We start from the raw sequence: 18,380 nt of genomic DNA, 5'->3' as shown, positions 1-18,380 counted from the left end.
AAAAAAATTAATACACAGATCAATCCCCAAGGTTTTACTCCAGCAGATAAATCAGTCCCTAATTCATTTTCCGGCAGAGTAATTACCCAGATCAGTCCCCCAAAGATTTTAAAAACGTACATTTTAGTCCCCAAGAAAAACTAATGTACAAATCAATCCCCAACGTTTCTCTCTGTTAAACATAATAGTCCTCCGTCCAAAAATAAAATAATTATTATTATTATTAATTGCTCAATAATATTGTACTATATTTTTTGTATTTTTTGGACAAAAATAATGATAAATTTATTCATTAAATTCTTATATATATATATATATTCACTCAATAATAATAATAATAATAATAATAATAATAATAATAATAATAATAATAATAATAATAATAATAATAAGAGATTATTTTACAAGAAATTCAAGGTTAAAATTATTTAATATTTTTGTATTTAATATAATCAAAAGATGTCCTATGTAAAAGAAAATATATATGTTTGTATTAAAAAATTATATATTAAAAGAAAATATTTTAATTTGAATTTATATTAAATACATATTTTTAAATACAAACATATTTTTTTAAAATAGCACATTTTTTGAATATATTAAATACAAAAATATCAAATAGTTTTAACCTTGAATTTTTTGTAAAATAATTTTTAATTATTTTATTGATTATTATTATTATTATTATTATTATTATTATTATTATTATTATTATTATTATTATTATTAATTACATAATAATATTGAACCATAATTTTTTGTATTTGCTAGATAAAAATAATGATAAATTTATTCATTAGATTCTTTTATATATATATATATATAGTCACTTAATAATAATAATAAAAAATAAAATTATTAGAGATTATTTTACAAGAAATTCAAGGTTAAAATTATTTGATATTTTTGTATTTAATATAATTAAAAGATGTATTATTTTAAAAAATATGTTTGTATTAAAAAATATGCATTTAATATAAATTCAAATTAAAATATTTTCTTTTAATACATATTTTTTAATACAAACATATCTTTTTACATAGTACATCTTTTAATTATATTAAATACATATTATTGTTTTTGTCTAAAAAATGTAAAAAAATATAGTACAATATTATTATTGTATAATAATAATAATAATAATAATAATAATAATAATAATAATAATAATAATAATAATAATAATAATAATAATAATAATAATAATAATAATTTATTTTATTTTTAGACGGAACACTGTTATGTCTAATAGAGAGAAATATTGGAGATTAATTTGTACATTAATTTTTTTTGGAGACTAAAATGTCCATTTTTAAAATCTTTAGGGATTGATTTGGGCAATTATTTTGCCGAAAAATGAATTAGAGACTAATTTATCTGTCGGAATAAAACCTTAGAGATTGATTTATGTATTAATTTTTTTTAAGAACTAAAACATCTAATTTTAAAATCTTTGAGACTAATTAGAGTAATTACTCCTATTTAATTTTACTACTTGATAAGGATGTCACCACATGATAACATAATTGTGATAAATTCTAGCCACAAACTTTAACTTAAAACAATGAGTTATACTTGATAAGCATCACTGATTTCTTTCTTAAAACTTCTATGTTTTACCAATATTTACCATCTTAAATAAGTAATCTTTTAACTTATGAAACTTCTATCAACTTCTAAAAATTTTAACTCAATTTGAATTCTCCAACTTGATTATAAATTATTGATAAATTTAGTTTAATTTTCAACAATTTTGAATCAAGCTAAACCATTACAAGAATTTAGCATGCTTATTTTTGTTTAAATAATAAAAGTTGCTATTAACTAAGCTATTCCTCCTTCTTAATAAAAAATATAAGTTATTCATTTTTTTTATAATTGATTAGTACATTTAAAATCAATAGTTATTTTTATATCTCGCATGAAAATAATATTATAAATTATTAAATACTTTAACATATTTAATTAAATAAATTTAAATAAATTATCTAACGATTTATAATATTATTTTTATATAAAAATATTTTTCATAAGATATCTCTTTTAAAATAAAAAAAAACAGTCATCTTTTCTATCTAAACTTTGACTTGAACTTTTAGTAAGGATTTTTCCTTCAACAATTTTGTTTGATTTTTTAAAATTGCTTTTAACGCAATGGAGAATAATGAGGATCAAAGCTTGTTGCTTTGCCTCTTCGAAACACGAAATGTAACATGATGTGTATATAATAAAAGATCAACTAATAAATTAATTATCATATATTTATACATAAATATTTATTATTTAATTTATTTTTTATTTTAATATATATTCTATATTTGATTGTTGCATCACTAATTATTAATACACCGTTTATGGTATGGGCATAAATGTGACGTATAATATAATCGGCAACGGTGTTACACCTTATAATTAGGGGATAAGCATGAAAAGTTGCGGGTTATCTTTGTGGGCAAATACTAGCCTTCAAAAATAAACGCGTAATAGTGGAGATGGTGCAATTTCCCATATATAACTATATAAGAGCCAAATCTACATTTAACGACATGCCGATGACCATACGGCCATATCCTCCTCGCAGCATCAGCCACATGTCACTGCCTACATCTTCATATTTGATCAGGAAGGTGCTAGTCAATTGCTTAATCATATACTTTTAGTTATTTAATATTAGTGATGATGTTCATACATTCAACATTGGTAAGGTAAATGAATAATATAATCCTGGTCCTTACTATTTCGCTACGAAGAGTGCATATTTCTTTGTAATTTTGTATACAATTTAACAAACACTAACTAATAGATTTGAATTTTCTAAAGTTTGAATTTTACTTTACTCTCATTTTAGAGAGTAAAGTGTGATCTTTTATCCTTAAATAGTTTGTAAAAAATCACACTTTACTCTCTAAAGTGAAATTCAAATTTTAAAAGATCCAAATTTCTAACTAATTAATAATTATAATTAAACTCTGAGAGGTGTCTGGAGAATATTATACAGTTGTTTGAGACTTCCCCATAAGAAAAAAGCTTAGAGCTAGTAAAGTGCAAACTAAGAAAGTGAAGAGCAGCAAACTGTATAGCAGGAAAGCGTTGATTTTGTTTGATGATTGGTTGGAGCATTGGTCAAGAAGTTGTGTTGAAACCTTTGATCTAGAAACCGCGTGATTCTCTATTTGTTGTCCCTTGTGGTGGCTATGGGCTATGGCCGTCAGAGTGCTGTTTCATCTAAGTTGATGATATCAACTAAGTTGATCTCTGCATAATAATCCACTTCGTCCACCACCTACATGTTATCACAATTTCATTCAATTCCATCACACTTTCTAACCACACATCACAACATATAAAGTAATTTCCTTGCTTTTCTCATGCAATTGTTCAAGTTACCTTAGAATGATCGGAAGAAGCTTTGGGATTAGCTTCATTGGCAACTATATGACTGGATTCAATTTGGGCAGTAGTAGAAGGAGAACTATTATTATTGTTACCCTTCTTGGAACTACACCCAACCTCTTTATCTTGTATAGGCACACAAGTGCTCCTTTGAACTGTAACCCCTTCTGAGACTCCACAACCATTCTTGCATGAAGCTTTGTTAAAACGATCTTGAATAGGCACACAAGTGCTCCTTTGAACCGTAACCCCTTTCGAAACTCCATAACTACTCTTGCGTGAAGCACTACTCTTGCGTGAAGCTTTGTTAGAACGATCTTGAATAGGCACACAAGTGCTCCTTTGAACTGTAACCTCTTCCGAGACTCCACAACTACTCTTGCGTGAAGCACTACTCTTGCGTGAAGCTTTGTTAGAACGTTCTTGAATAGGCACACAAGTGCTCCTTTGAACTGTAACCCCTTCTGAGACTCCACCACCACTCTTGCGTGAAGCTTTGTTAGAACTATCACTCGCATGGAATTTTGTGTTTCTCTTGAGCCGACAAACCACCAAAGAATCCTGATTCGAGACACAAAAGTGTTACTTATTGTACTTAAGTAAATATCAAATTTATGCCATGTAAAGGTAACTAGTGAACCGAAAGTAGCGAAATTGTCTTTATGAAAATATATGCTAAATACTATGTACTCCCAAGAATGAACAAAGCTAGTTATAAGGAGAATTGACACTTGTAAAGTGCTATATACTCCCAAGAATTAAACCAAGATTCTCTCTAAGGAACTAATTCAAAACTACCTAAATAGATTTTGATTTGATGTAGTCTAAATCTTTGATAATACATGTACTCTCTTACACAATCAATGGAAGGAGAATATGTGAATCAATTAACCTGAAATTTGTCATTGATGCAGTACTCATGAATAATCCATTCAGTTCTCTGGCCTTTAGGAGCTCGACCGACATGGAATACCAAGGTGCGTCTGGTACCAATCACATTTTTACCGGACTCTATCTGTCGTTCATTGCCTGTGACCTTCCAATACCCATGTTTAGTTGCCCTTTTATTTTGTGAACCATTGGGATACTTTCTCCCTCGTCGCGAGAAAAAAAACCACTCATCGTTTGATTTAATGAACGATTTTTCTGTTTTCAAACATTTTTATAATAAATATTTACGTGGCTCAAGAAACAAGCAACAACATCATTCAAAAAGAAAGAATAAGACTGACCAGGCAAATCCCAAGGCTCAAAGGTGCAAAGTTCAAGCTCGGAAATGATCTGAACACTGTCCTCGTCACCATCCAATTTTTTTCTGAGGTAATAAGAGATCAACTCATGGTCAGTGGGACAAAACCTAAAGCCAGGAAACATGGAAGAAGCTGCTATTGACATGTGTGCTCCGCTTGAATCCCTGTCCACCATGATTCTAAGGTGAAAGTAAAAGGGTTTGGTGTTAGAGAGAGATATGTTGTTATGTTCTTTGTTTATTGGTGAGTGACAACAATTTAGTACAGCAATTTAGGCCTTTGTACTTTGAGTGAAACAGGGTGGGCGAGGGAACCAAGCATGTTTGATGCCATTCTTTTAACGTGTCATTCGCATGTACACTTCGATCGATCGTAACTAGTCCGTGCTTACGTTTTTATCTTCATCCCCACTCTCACACCTCTCCCATTGTTTCCTTAATTTCTGCATCCCATTTTTTTATTCCTTATCTTAATCCATCTAAATTTGTCTTGTTCACATCACCTTGGAACTTATTTTTTATCTTTTTGTAGAATTTCAAATACATCATATTTTAATCAAATTTTTATTGCATGTTAATAGTTAATAGTAAAGAAAAAGACGATCATCTCTCTTGTAACCGAGTCACCAAAAAAATTCTCTTTCATAAATTATCTAATATAATATTTGCCCCTTCTTTCTTGTTTTCAGTTCTCATAAATACACATAATTTTGACTTAAAATATTGCTCATCATTGTAACAAAATATAATAAACATGAACATGAATAAAATTCAAATTCAAATTCAGCTCTTGTACAGTTTGCTAATGATTTGTTATGCTTAGTTTGTTATACCTAGAGTTAGGAAACTCTATTGCTAGCTTTTTTTAGAGTGGCAAATAACTAAAAGATATGGGCACGTTTCAAAATTGTGACAGTAGAAAAACATATTAGTCACGTTTGTTTATTTTTTTTATAGTCACAATTTTGAAGAGTGGCAAAAAAAAAAGTATAATTAAATCACTAATCAATCGTCCTCTTCATAAAATTATGGTGATTAACCTTTTTCGGCCACACGCACAGAAAGATGTAACCAAATCTCTAATCAATCTCACCTTTATAAAAGCGTGGTTGTTGACTTCCTTTTGTCCACACTCTTAAAGCGTGACAAGAAAAAAATGTAGCAGTAGTTCTTTTTCCTTACAGTGAGCTAACCTAGTATTTAATTGGTTTGTTATTTTATCTAACTATTTAATCATTGTACATAAAACACTGATAATGTGAGTGTCTTTATTTTATGTGAATAATTTAAAATTCATATATCACTAGTTCTCTCTTTTTGTTCTTTTCTTTTACTCGAGTCTTTCATCCTCTTCTACTTGTTATCAATTGTTCTTTCGCACGTCAGATTGCATATTCAGATTTTACTCGTGTCTCTCCTACGTTATCAATTTATTACACTAGAAAATGGATACTATTTTACAATTATGATGTTTAATTTGTAGCACTGCATTATGTTCGTTTGAGTGCATGCGTGGATGACCACTTCGCAGGAAATATTTTTTTTATATAATAATAATGCATTTCTCTTCACTAACTAATAATACAAACTTTTTACATAACTTTCCATGCACACAAAAACTCTAAGTGAAAACCAAGTAGAACTTAGGAAAAATATTAAAATATCTTAGCTTATTCTATTCAATTTAATTGGAGGTGCAGTTAACATGTTTGGATATCATGGTTCCTACTAAATTAACGATGTTTTGAGTTATTGAATTTGATTTTGGATAATTTTTAACAGATATTTAATTACACTGATTTTGTTTTATCAAATTTTATCTCTTAGTTGAATCGTTATTTTATATTACTTAAAAGTCAATTAATTAACATGGTCATTTTCTTTTAGTTAAATTACACAGTTACTTCTTACATTTTTAGTGAAATTGAATTGGTCTTTAAAAAAAATTAAAATTTATAATCTAGTTTTCATCTTTCAAAAAGTGTGATTTAACACAATATTTTCAACCTATTTTCTATGTTAACAGAGTATTTTTAGCATATTCTGATAATATTCGATTAAATCAATTATAAATTTTAATTCTCTTTAGAAATCCAATTATAAACTTTTAAAGTAAGGGACAAATTTATAATTTTACTAAAAATATAAAAATCAACCGTATAATTTAACCTTTTCTTTCAATCAACCTTTTTTTTTTCAATTGACAATTTTCTATATCTATTATTATTGAGAGTTATGAAGAATATAAAATATATGGATGACTATACTAAAGTCTCTTCTACTTTAGTATATTTTATATTTATAAAAAAATAAGAATGACTATATAAAAAATACTTTATATTTATAATTCTATATCTTTGTGTGAAAAATAGATATTTCTTTTAGGCCATTTTTTTTTGTGCAATACTAGACTAGTACTCTTTTTTAGTATTTTCTTTTTGTCATCATTTTTCAATATTCTTCTTTGGTATTTTTTGTTTTAATTTTATATTTTAATAAAATTAATAATTTATATTATAAAAAATAACAATAAGTAAATAAAGTACATATTTATTCAAAAATACAATGAAAATTATGCAAAGTTAAACAAAAAATAAAAAAATTACGTAAAAAAATTTACATTAATAAAAATAATTAAAAAATATATGAATAATGAGCCGTTGAGTATTAAAAATTATTAGAGAACATCAAAAAATCTAAACAAAAACATTCATATTATGAATAAGAAAAAATAAATGAAAAATTGATTAAAAAAATCAAAACTTAAAAAAGAATACTAAAAATAATAATATAAAAAATATTTATTTACAAAGTATAGCCATAAAAAAATAAATACAAAAATTCTAATGATTGAATGGCAAATGAAAAAAAAATTATTTCTAGTATCTCTTCTTACAAATGAGATTAAATGACAAAAACCAGCAGAACAGAAATAAATATTTTTAATGAAAGATAAATCCAAAAGCCATCATTTGTTTCCAGTGAATGAAAATTAAAATACAGAATCATATTTGCATTCAGACAAAAATAATAGTCAAATAAAATATTTTAAAATTTAGACAATTAAACATGTTTTAAAAATTAAACCAATTTACACCTTTAAAATTGACTGTGTTTTTTTGTGTGAATTTGTATATTGATAGGGTAGGATACAAATTTAGGGTATATCCTACTCTATCATACTCTAACTCGTACTCCTAATACATATGATATATATATATATAATTGACTGTGTTTTTTTTGTGGGAATTTGTATATTGATAGGGTAGGATACAAATTTAGGGTATATCCTACTCTATCATACTCTAACTCGTACTTCTAATATATATATATATATATATATATATATATATATATATATATATATATATATATATATATAAAAGTTATGTATGTGGTAAAAAAAGTGAATCTTGAACTTACAATCTTCTTTTTATAAAAATTTAAAATAATCACTAGGTACTAAGCAGGGGCGGAGCTAGATAAAATATTAGAGGGGGGCCAAAAATATTTATCCAATAAACTAAGACTAAAATAAAATTTTAAGGGGGGGCTAAACTAAAATTTACATATAATTTACATGTAAAAAATTAAAATTAGGGGGGCCATCGCCCCCCTTTCCCACCACCTAGCTTCGCCCCTGGTACTAAGCTAATTGATGGTCATATTATTTATAATTTTATACTGAATTTCTTTAAGATTTTATTGTTTTTAATTTTAATTTAAATTTAGTTTTTTATTTTCTATTTTATTAATATGTATAAAATTTGGAATGGTTGAATTTTATATTTGTTTAAAAGTTTTTTATGTTTCTGCGAGTAGGGTCGATAGGATAGGATTTAGAATTTTAGAGTGCTAGTAGGGTTAGGGTTGAGAGATTCTCAACTCGCGGATAGGATAGGATAAAATTTTAAAAAATTTTCAACCCGCGAGTAAGGTCTAAACCTTATTTTATCCTATCCATTGCCAGTTCTATCTCTAATCGACCATTTTCAACGTCCATTAACAATTTTTTTTTACTAATGTCTATTAATATTAATCAACGAGAGTTGTAAATTAGTTGTGAACATATGTTCTTTTTCTTTGTTTCATTTATGATATGGATAAAGAACTTATACAATATGAAAAAGGCCATTTATATATATAGAGAGAGGGATTAATAGTTAATTGTCTCTAAAAGATGAGATGCTCTTTAAATTTGTTCTTAAAAAATTTTATCAATTAAATTAGTCTTTTAAAAATTGTCAAGTAATAATATTTGTTCTTCAATTACTCAATCAATAATTTCTGTCAATAATTGATAATGTGAACAATTAATTGATAATATATATGATAGCTAACATATCTAATTGGACGCTAATTAAATATGTTTTGAGAATCTATTAATTTAGTCGCTAGATCTTAATTGGGAATAGGATTTATGTAATTGGGAAAAATAACTAAATTAATAGATTTTTATAAACATATTTGGTCAATATTCAATTAGACATGATAAGTATTATGTGTGTTGTCAATTAATACACAACATCATTTGTTGATAAAAATTATTAATGGAGTGATTGAAGGACAAATCTATTATATCTATTATTTTACAATCAAAATGTGCCCCACGTCACTTTCTCATTATAATTAAAATCAAATCTTTTCCTCTAAAATTAAAGAATTTTCCTCTCCTCCTTACTAATTTTACAACCAAAATATGCCATATGTCATTCTCTAATTGTAATTGAAATTAAATCTTTCTCTCTAAAATTAAAAAATTATTATTCCCTCTTTCTTACTAATTTTACAACCAAAGTGTGTCACATGACACTCCTTCATTGTAATTGAAATCAAATCTTTTCCTCCAAAATTAAAGAATTCTCCCCTCCTCCCTCTTCCTTTCTCTATTTCTCTCATTCTTTCAACCACTCTATCTATTTTATATATCATTATCAATATCAATGACTAATTACTAATTTGACAATCAAAATGTGAAACATAACATTCTTTAATTGCATTAAAATTAAAATTGAAATATACCTATATTATGTATCATACATTACTATCTAATTTAATAATCAAATGTGTCACATGACACTCTTATTAAAATTGAAAGAGAATATTTTTTTTTTCAAAATTAATAAACTCCTTTACTAAATTCTCTCATCAACCTCTCTCCATTTTTCTATTTCTCTCTACTATTTTTACTATATATATAATATTTATATTTTATATTAATAATTTGACAAATCAAAATATGTCATCCAATATTTTTTACAATTAAAATAAATTTTTTTCTTCCAAAATTAACAAACTCTCACTCTCACTCTCATTTTTCATCTTTATCTTTTTTTCTCTTTTCTCTCATTCTCTATTTTTTCTATCTTTCTCTTCTACAAAAAATAAAATTAACAAAGTAATATAATTTAAATAAAAAATATTATTATTATATACATAGTTTTTTATTTTTTTATTTAGCTTTAAATTTTTACCGCTTATCTTTTAAATCTATATTTTTATTTCTCTTCTTTTAAATATTTATTAAATATAATTTTGAGAGAATACTAATGTTATAATTAAAGTTAGAATCAAGATTTAATTATTTAAAAAAATTAATTTTGAATTAATTTTATAACTATCAGTATAATTTTTTATGCTAATATCTAATTATATTTTTATATACATAGAGAGAAAAAATATTATTTTTAAATAGTAAGCATAAAAATTAATTATTTCTATTTGTGCAACAGACTTAACAGTTAACACCTAATTAAATGTAAAAGTATACACGATAAATTGTTTTAAATTTTAGATACGAATGTTAAAATTAATTATTAATAAAAAATTTAACTTTTTCATATAAAAATAATAACTAAAAATCTTATTATTTGATTTTTTATCTACAGATACATTGACCTTCTTAATCAGAGATTTTTGTCAATTTACGACTTTTTTTGTAAAAGTAGTTTGATTTTTATAAATCTTTTGTGTCATGCATAATCTATACTTTTAGAACAAAATGGACCGTAGTTTTAAAAAATTTATATTCTCGTAATGTTATTACGGGTAAAAATACTAATATGATTAATTTTTAATCTTTAATGGACTAATTTGATTGAAAAAATCTTTCAAAAATAAATTTAAAGATATCTTATCTTTCGGAGACTAATTTAATTATGGACCCTGCTACACATACATGCAAATAACGCATACAACTCTTACAAGTTGGCCCAACCCAGGTTTAATCCACGCGCACTCTCTCCCTTTGAATGGAGCGTCAATTCCACGCGCGTCACACAAACGGTTACGCTTCGAAAAAACTGCTCGTTATGGCTCACTCTTCCTCTTCTCCTTCAAAGATAAAACAAATCCTCAAGTTTCGATCAACATTTCAAACTGAAGAGACATTCAAACTCGTCGCGAATATTAGCAGAAACCATCAACAAAATATTATTCAAGGTACGTTATTGTTTTTACTCATCTTGTACATTTTTCACATTTTTGTTTCTAATTTTAAAATCGAAGAACTAGGTTTTACTATTTTTCTATGTTCTTCTAGGTTTTACAAATCTTCTTGTTCTAAATCTCATATCACTATTTTTACTGTTCTTCTTATTCTAGGTTTTACTCTTCTTGTAAGTTCCTCTAGGTTTTACTGTTCTTCAAAGTGGTTCTAGGTTTTACTGTTCTTCTTGTTCTAGTTCTTCTCGTAACTGATTTTTCGTTGTATATTGCTTAATTTATTGGGTGTATATGGAGTAATTTGTATAGGTGTATATAATTAATTGTTGGGTGTATATAACGTAATGTGTTGGATGTATATGGTTGATTGTTGGGTATAACAACCCGAGTTTTTTTAAAATTAAATTTTATGCTTTGAATTTAAAAAATAAAATTTTATTTAATTATAATTTAGTCTATTATTTTGAATTATCTATCAGAAACTATATTGATAGTTACAGTCTAAATTGATTTTTATAAATATTACTATTAATATTACTATTATTATTATTATTATTATTATTATTATTATTATTATTAAAAAATTGCCGAAGCCTTTTAAAGAGTGAAGAAAGAAAATTTAAAGCTTGACTCATATGCATTATATATATAAAACGTGGATGGCATGCAAGTAGGGGTGGCAAGCGGGGAAGCCCGCCCCGCCCCGCCCCGCCCTGCCAGAAGCCCGCCCTTTGGCGGGCTGGCCCGTCCCGCCCCGCCTAGTGAGGCGGTCCTAGAATCCTAGTCCGCCCCGCCTAACTGCGGGCTGGCGGGCTGGCGGGCTAAGCCCGCCAAAGATCCTCTTTTTTTTTTTACTATTAACTACTAAGTAATATATAATTTCACAACCATATTAATAAATTTATAATTTCTAATGGCATAAAAAATTATATTTTTTATATTCACAAACATTAAAGTCTTTGTAATTATAAATATCTAATAAGTATAATTATAAACCAAATTTTCATTCAAAATATAAGTATAAATATTCTCTCCAAAGCAAAATAAATATAATCCAAAACATAATTATAAATATTGTCTCCAAAATAACATAAACATAATTCAAAACACTCAATTTTTATCTTCATACTCTTGTAAGTTAGGTTGGGGAAAGTTAGGTATTGGCAAAAAAATTGCAAAAATACCCCCTCACTAATAAAAACCTTAGCCCGGCGGGGAAGCCCGCCCCGCCCCGCCAAAGCCCGCCAAAACCCGCGGTTTAAGCGGTGCGGGTTAGGCGGGCTTTTGCTATTTGGCGGTCCCGATTTTTCAACCCAGCCCGCCTTTTTTGGCGGGTTACACGGGCCGGCCCGGCGGGTTTAGGCCCGTTTGCCACCCCTACATGCAAGTATATATATGTTAGGTAATGACACATATTAAGGCTTAATCACCACCCATTTTTGTTCCTTACTATCATCCCTTAATCAATTTTCCTTTTCTCTTCGTTCATTACTAAGTTGAGTTTGAAGAAAATAAAAAGAAAAGGACCGAGAAAGAAAAGAGAGAACTGTAACTCTCTCATAAGTTTCGGCTTCGATTTTTTAAGTTCCGTAACTCCAATAAAAAAATCTAATCCGGTAAAAGTATTCGTATCCTCCTCTACGTATTGGCGTCATTTTTGTTTGGTGGAAGCTGACGATGACGTAGCTCCTCTTCCCTTGAGTTCGGCCAACTGGAGTTCTAGGAGACACAGATGATTTCTGACGCTTTTCTTCTTCAGCAGTTCGGTCAGAAAACTTCTCCGGAAGTCCCGTTAGTTTGATTTCGTATGGAGGTAGGGTTTGGTAACTTCATAATAATTAAATGTGAGTTTGATAAGTGAATGTTGATTTAGCTGATTATTGCGTGAATTTGAATGAGTTTATGTTAAATTATTATTGAATTATTGTTGTTTGTTTGAGATTTTGATTCAGTTATGTATGAACAACTAGCTGGGATGCTTTGATTATTTTGGGAATAAGAAATGGAATTTTCAAAAGCTTTAAGAAATATATTAACTGATTTTGAATTATTAAAGAAATATTTTTGCTGCTGGAGTCGGTTGGATTATTAATTGTTTTAAAGAAAAAGAGAAGATAAATCGGCACGTGTACTTATGAGAATAATTGAAAGGTCACGAGAGGGTGACGGAAAGTAAATAGTTATGGTGCCGATGTGAAAGTGTTAAGCCGTGGACTTTGTTTGTGAATGATTGTGCGGGGACGCCCGTGTGTATGGAACGGCTTCCAGGAGAAAGTGGCACATGCTTCAACTAGAGAATCAACGCCTGCAAGTACTTGCAGAGGTCATGTTCGGCATACTTCAGCTGGAGAATCAGCGCCTGCAAGAAGTGGAAACTTGCAGAGGTTATGCCGCTGGAATGCCTTATCTAACTTGCGGGTCGGATTGCGTTGGGTGCGGGTCGAAACCGACAAATGAGCTCATAAGTACACGTGCCGATTTATCTTCTCTTTTTCTTTTTAACAATTAACAATCCAATCGACTCCAGCAGTAAAAATATTTCTTTAATAATTGGAGTTTTAGGAGGCACAGACGATTTTTAACATTTTCTTCTTCAGCAGTTCGGTCAGAAAACTTCTCCGGAGGTCCCGTTAGTTTGATTTCGTATGGAGGTAGGGTTTGCTAACTTTATAATAATTAAATGTGAGTTTGATAAGTGGATGTTGATTTAGCTGATTATTGCGTGAATTTGAATGAGTTTATGTTTAATTATTGTTGAATTATTGTTGTTTGCTTGAGATTTTGATTCAGTTATGTATGAACAACTAGCTGGGATGCTTTGATTATTTTGGGAATAAGAAATGGAATTTTCAAAAGCTTTAAGAAATATATTAACTGATTTTGAATTATTAAAGAAATATTTTTGCTGCTGGAGTCGGTTGGATTATTAATTGTTTTAAAGATTTTGGAGAATGGCATAAAGATGTGGTTTTAGTTTTAAAAGAAAAAGAAAAGATAAATCGGCACGTGTACTTATGTGAATGATTGAAAGGTCACGAGAGGGTGACGGAAAGTAAATAGTTATGGTGCCGATGTGAAAGTGTTAAGCCGTGGGCTTTGTTTTTGAATGATTGTGCGGGGACGCCCGTGTGTATGGAACGGCTTCCAGGAGAAAGTGGCACATGCTTCAGCTGGAGAATCAGCGCCTGCAAGTACTTGCAGAGGTCATGTTCGGCATACTTCAGCTGGAGAATCAGCGCCTGCAAGAAGTGGAAACTTGCAGAGGTTATGCCGCTGGAATGCCTTATCTGACTTGCGTGTCGGATTGCGTCCGGTGCGGGTCGAAACCGACAAATGAGCTCATTACCTGTGATAGGAATAGACATGCATCATGCTTGTTTGCGCATATCTCTGTGCTGTGTAACTCTGTGATTGTGTGTGTGTGCTGCGTGACTGATTGACTTTTGAGTTCTTTTATTATTCATGCTTATAAGTGTTTTGTTGTTAGTTGCGGTTGGTTAATAATGGCAAAATAAACTTAACTTCTAACCCCGACCCTACTAAGAACTTTCCGGTTCTTACCCCCTATCTCCATCCCTTTCAGCTACAGATGCAAAGGCTCATTGTCAAGTTACGGGAGCACAGACTCCGGTTGGCCAAGCTCAAGGGGTAGGGGAGCTACGTCACCGTCGATTTCCACCGGACAAAGGTAACACCAACACGTAGAGGAGGAAGATACGAACACTTTTACCGGATTAGATTTTTTATTGGAGTTACGAATCACAAGAAATCGAAGCCGAAAATTTTTGGAAAGTTCACGGTTTCTTTCTTCTCTCGGTTCTATCTCTCTTGTACCACTCCAGTATAAAGCATGCAATGCTTATTAAGTGTTAATGATGATGATTTATGGAAAAGGTTACACATAAGGGGTTTAGGTGTCATGAATATATCAATATGTATATATATACTTACAAGCCACGTTTCTTTTCTTTCTTTTGGTTATATGTATATATACATATGCTGAAATGCATATAAGTAAGTTTCTTTTCTTTTTTCCCAAATGGCTTCAGCCACTTCCTTTCTTTTTTTTTTTAACTTTAACAATAATAATAATAATAATAATAATAATAATAATAATAATAAAAGATCAATTTAAACTTTGTCTATTAAAATAATTTTTAATGCATAATTTAAATTAATAAAATAAATCATAATTAAATTAAACTTCAATAATTATAAAATTTTATTTAATTATTTTTTGTTAAAAAATTTTTTTTAAAATAACTAATTATTTAATTTTTAAAAATCCGGGGTTTTACACCCTACCTCACTTATAAAAATTTTCGTCCTCGAAAATTGCTATAAACAAAAATTTTCATCCTAAAAAAAAATTTTGCCCTCAATATTTCCTTTACCTGTAAGCAGGTACGAGTAAATGGTTCTTATCTTATTTTCTAGTCCTCAGGTATATTGTGTGTCCTCATCTCGTCTCAACTTACGTATAGCAGTTAAAGAAATACAAGAATGTGACGCACCAGAAACATAAAATGCAGTTAAGGAGCGAGTCTTAACATAATACTGACCTTGGGTCAGGGAGTCTGAGTACGAGCATCTTCAGCAGTCACTGTAAATACCCTCCCTGACTGTTGCGATTTAGCTATTCCTTGTACCAACTTTTCTGGACAATTGCTTGCTATATGCCCCGGTTCACCACAGTAGTAGCAGACTCTCAGTCCAAGATAACAAGGCCTACCAGGGTGATTCTTTCCACATTGCCTACACGTTGGGCCCTCCTGACTCTGCTGCTGAGGTTGTTTACCGGTATCCTGTCTTAGCCTATTTCCATTCCCAGTTGTAGAGTGCGTAGGGAAGTTTCTAACTTGTTGGTTCCCTCGCATAGGTACTCCTGGTACCTTAAAATCAACTTTCCGCTGTACCGCATGCCTATGAAAATTATTAAAGTTTCTTGGCGGTAAGCTTGGATGTCCCATCCTTGACGCTGCCATCTTATGTTCACAATCTTCCATCAGCTGACTCTTATTGACAAGCTCTACGAAATTCCGTATCTCCAGCGGGATTAATGAATGCATCAGCTCGTCGCGAAGTCCTCCTTCGTACTTTAAACACTTCCATTCTTCAAAATCATCTGGGTTTCCCTGACAGATCTTAGAGAATCGGCACAAATCCTCAAATTTTCGAGTATATTCTGCCACTGACATATTCCCCTGCGTCAACTGCATCAGTTCCATTTCTTTAGCATCACGAACAGTTCTAGGGAAGTACTTTTTGTAAAATTCCTCCTTAAAAGTATCCCAGTCAATCTCTTCCACCATCTGCCTTAACAAGCGTTGCACTCCATGCCACCAGTGTTCAACTTCTCCCTCCAGCATATAGGTCGCAAATTCTACGTACTGTCTTTCTGGTACATGTTGCGCTCGCAATGACTTCTCGATACCACGGAACCAATTGTCAGCTTCAGTTGCAAAAAGCGTCCCCTTAAACTTGGGCGGATTTACCTTCAGAAAGGTTGCCAGTGTCATAGGGTTATCGTGGTTTCCGACACCTTCATTATCATTACCGTCTCCACCACGCTCACCATTGCGTCCTCCGTTCCTCTCCCTTAAACGGTCAATTGCTCGCGTAGTAGCAGTTGCCGTTTCACGCACAGCCTCAGCCATGGTGTTCATCGCAGCTATAAAAGCATCCGCACCCCTCGTCGGTTCCTCTACAGGATTCACACCACGCCTACCACGTCCTCGTCCCCGTTCAGCCATCAAGATCCTGTTCACACCCAACGTGCAATATTAAGGTGATCAGTCTTAACATTTCAGGCAAAGTGTGAACACCATAATGTAACACCCTAACTTTTAGCACGTCATGATCGTACCAAAAGTAAGGAGTTACTAACCTGTTCTCCTTATTTACTATTTAATATTGAGCCTTTAGGTCGATATCGCGTTTCAGTTTATAAGAAAAATACCAGAAAAATTATTTGTAGTAATTAAAATCACACAATTATTAATAATAATAAATGCTATACAAATGAATTCAATATAAAACTTAAATACAATAACTATCCCTTTGGATAAAATGAAACTTAAAGCAACAAGGACGAGGAAACTCTATAAAAATAACAGGAATCACAAGTAAATCCACTAGTCGTCTGCATCTCCTAACTGAATCTTCGAACCTGTGTCGCTGAAAGGGGGAAATATTTTGGGGTGAGAACAAACCACGCGTTCTCAGTAGGGAATGGGAATGCCGTAGAGTAGTGAAATAAAATGCAAATAATTAACTTTACTCAATAAAACTATATTTTTATCAAACCTTTTGAAAATATTTTTACTATTACTTTATATAATTAATTATCTTCCTTAAGTTTCTGAACTTAAGACAAATCTCAATTACAACCTCAGTTCTCAGTCACCTCAATACACAAACTAATAGCATAGGAAACAGATCAGCGCACAAACAAATAGCACAATCACGTAGAGACAAGATAAGTAAACACAATCAAATGCAAATGTGCAAACAATGATGATGCATGTCTAGTCCTATCGCAGGTGCAAAGGCTCATTGTCAAGTTATGGGAGTACAGAGGAATATGTTTATAAGTTGAGTTGTTAGGATTTGTTTTTCCCTCGCCTTGTTAGTTAGAGTTTTTAGAGGGGTAGGATTTGTTTTTGGGAATCTTGAAATAAGTTTATGTATTTAATACTATGTGAATATATATACTTTTGTGATTTAGTGGCGTAAAATAAAGTCTCTTTTCGTTTTCTTAATTAAAGTTTCGGTTCGTATTCGCGAAGGCTCAATATTAAACAAAGATATAAAATCTAATCCGGTAAAAGTGTTCGTATCTTCCTCCTCTACGTGTTGGCGTTACCTTTGTCCGGTGGAAATCGATGGTGACGTAGCTCCCCTACCCCTTGAGCTTGGCCAACTGGAGTTCTAGGAGGTACGGAGGAATCCGGGGTAACATATTCCTCTGTGCTCCCGTAACTTGACAATGAGCCTTTGCACCTGTAGCTGAAAGGGGTGGAGATAGGGGGTAAGAACCGGGAAGTTCTTAGTAGGGTCGGGGTTAGAAGTTAAGTTCATTTTGCCATTATTAACCAACCGCAACTAACAACAAAACACTTATAAGCATGAATAATAAAAGAACTTAGAAGTCAATCAGTCACGCAGCACACACACACAATCACAGAGTTACACAGCACAGAGATATGCGCAAACAAGCATGATGCATGCCTATTCCTATCGCAGGTAATGAGCTCATTTGTCGGTTTCGACCCGCACCCGACGCAATCCGACC

The 18,380-nt window shown here is 30.6% G+C and overlaps 1 protein-coding gene across 1 annotated transcript; it reads right to left on the bottom strand.

Moving 5' to 3' along the window:
* Positions 1–3,208: 3,208 nt before the first annotated feature.
* On the bottom strand, positions 3,209–4,810 carry LOC130981090 (NAC domain-containing protein 71-like). Its single transcript, XM_057904720.1, has 4 exons — positions 4,626–4,810; positions 4,286–4,539; positions 3,388–3,954; positions 3,209–3,283 (listed from the first exon to the last, which is right to left on the bottom strand). The coding sequence occupies exons 1-4, from the start codon at positions 4,786–4,788 to the stop codon at positions 3,209–3,211; spliced, it is 1,059 nt and encodes a 352-aa protein (XP_057760703.1). The 5' UTR covers positions 4,789–4,810.
* Positions 4,811–18,380: the final 13,570 nt, after the last annotated feature.

This window comes from Arachis stenosperma, chromosome 5 (genome assembly GCF_014773155.1).
Source record: "Arachis stenosperma cultivar V10309 chromosome 5, arast.V10309.gnm1.PFL2, whole genome shotgun sequence".
Lineage (NCBI taxonomy): Eukaryota > Viridiplantae > Streptophyta > Magnoliopsida > Fabales > Fabaceae > Arachis > Arachis stenosperma.
The sequence above is the reverse complement of the archived record's forward strand: the minus strand, read 5'-3'. Positions and strand labels throughout refer to the sequence as shown.

What these genes read in the sequence shown, in the direction of transcription:
- LOC130981090 (XM_057904720.1), bottom strand. Translation starts at nt 4,788, where the DNA reads ATGTCAATAGCAGCTTCTTCCATGTTTCCTGGCTTTAGGTTTTGTCCC. An exon ending in TGAGCCTTGGGATTTGCCTG is followed by an intron (nt 4,540 to 4,625) that starts GTCAGTCTTATT and finishes GTTTGAAAACAG; the next exon opens with AAAAATCGTTCATTAAATCA. An exon ending in GCATCAATGACAAATTTCAG is followed by an intron (nt 3,955 to 4,285) that starts GTTAATTGATTC and finishes GTCTCGAATCAG; the next exon opens with GATTCTTTGGTGGTTTGTCG.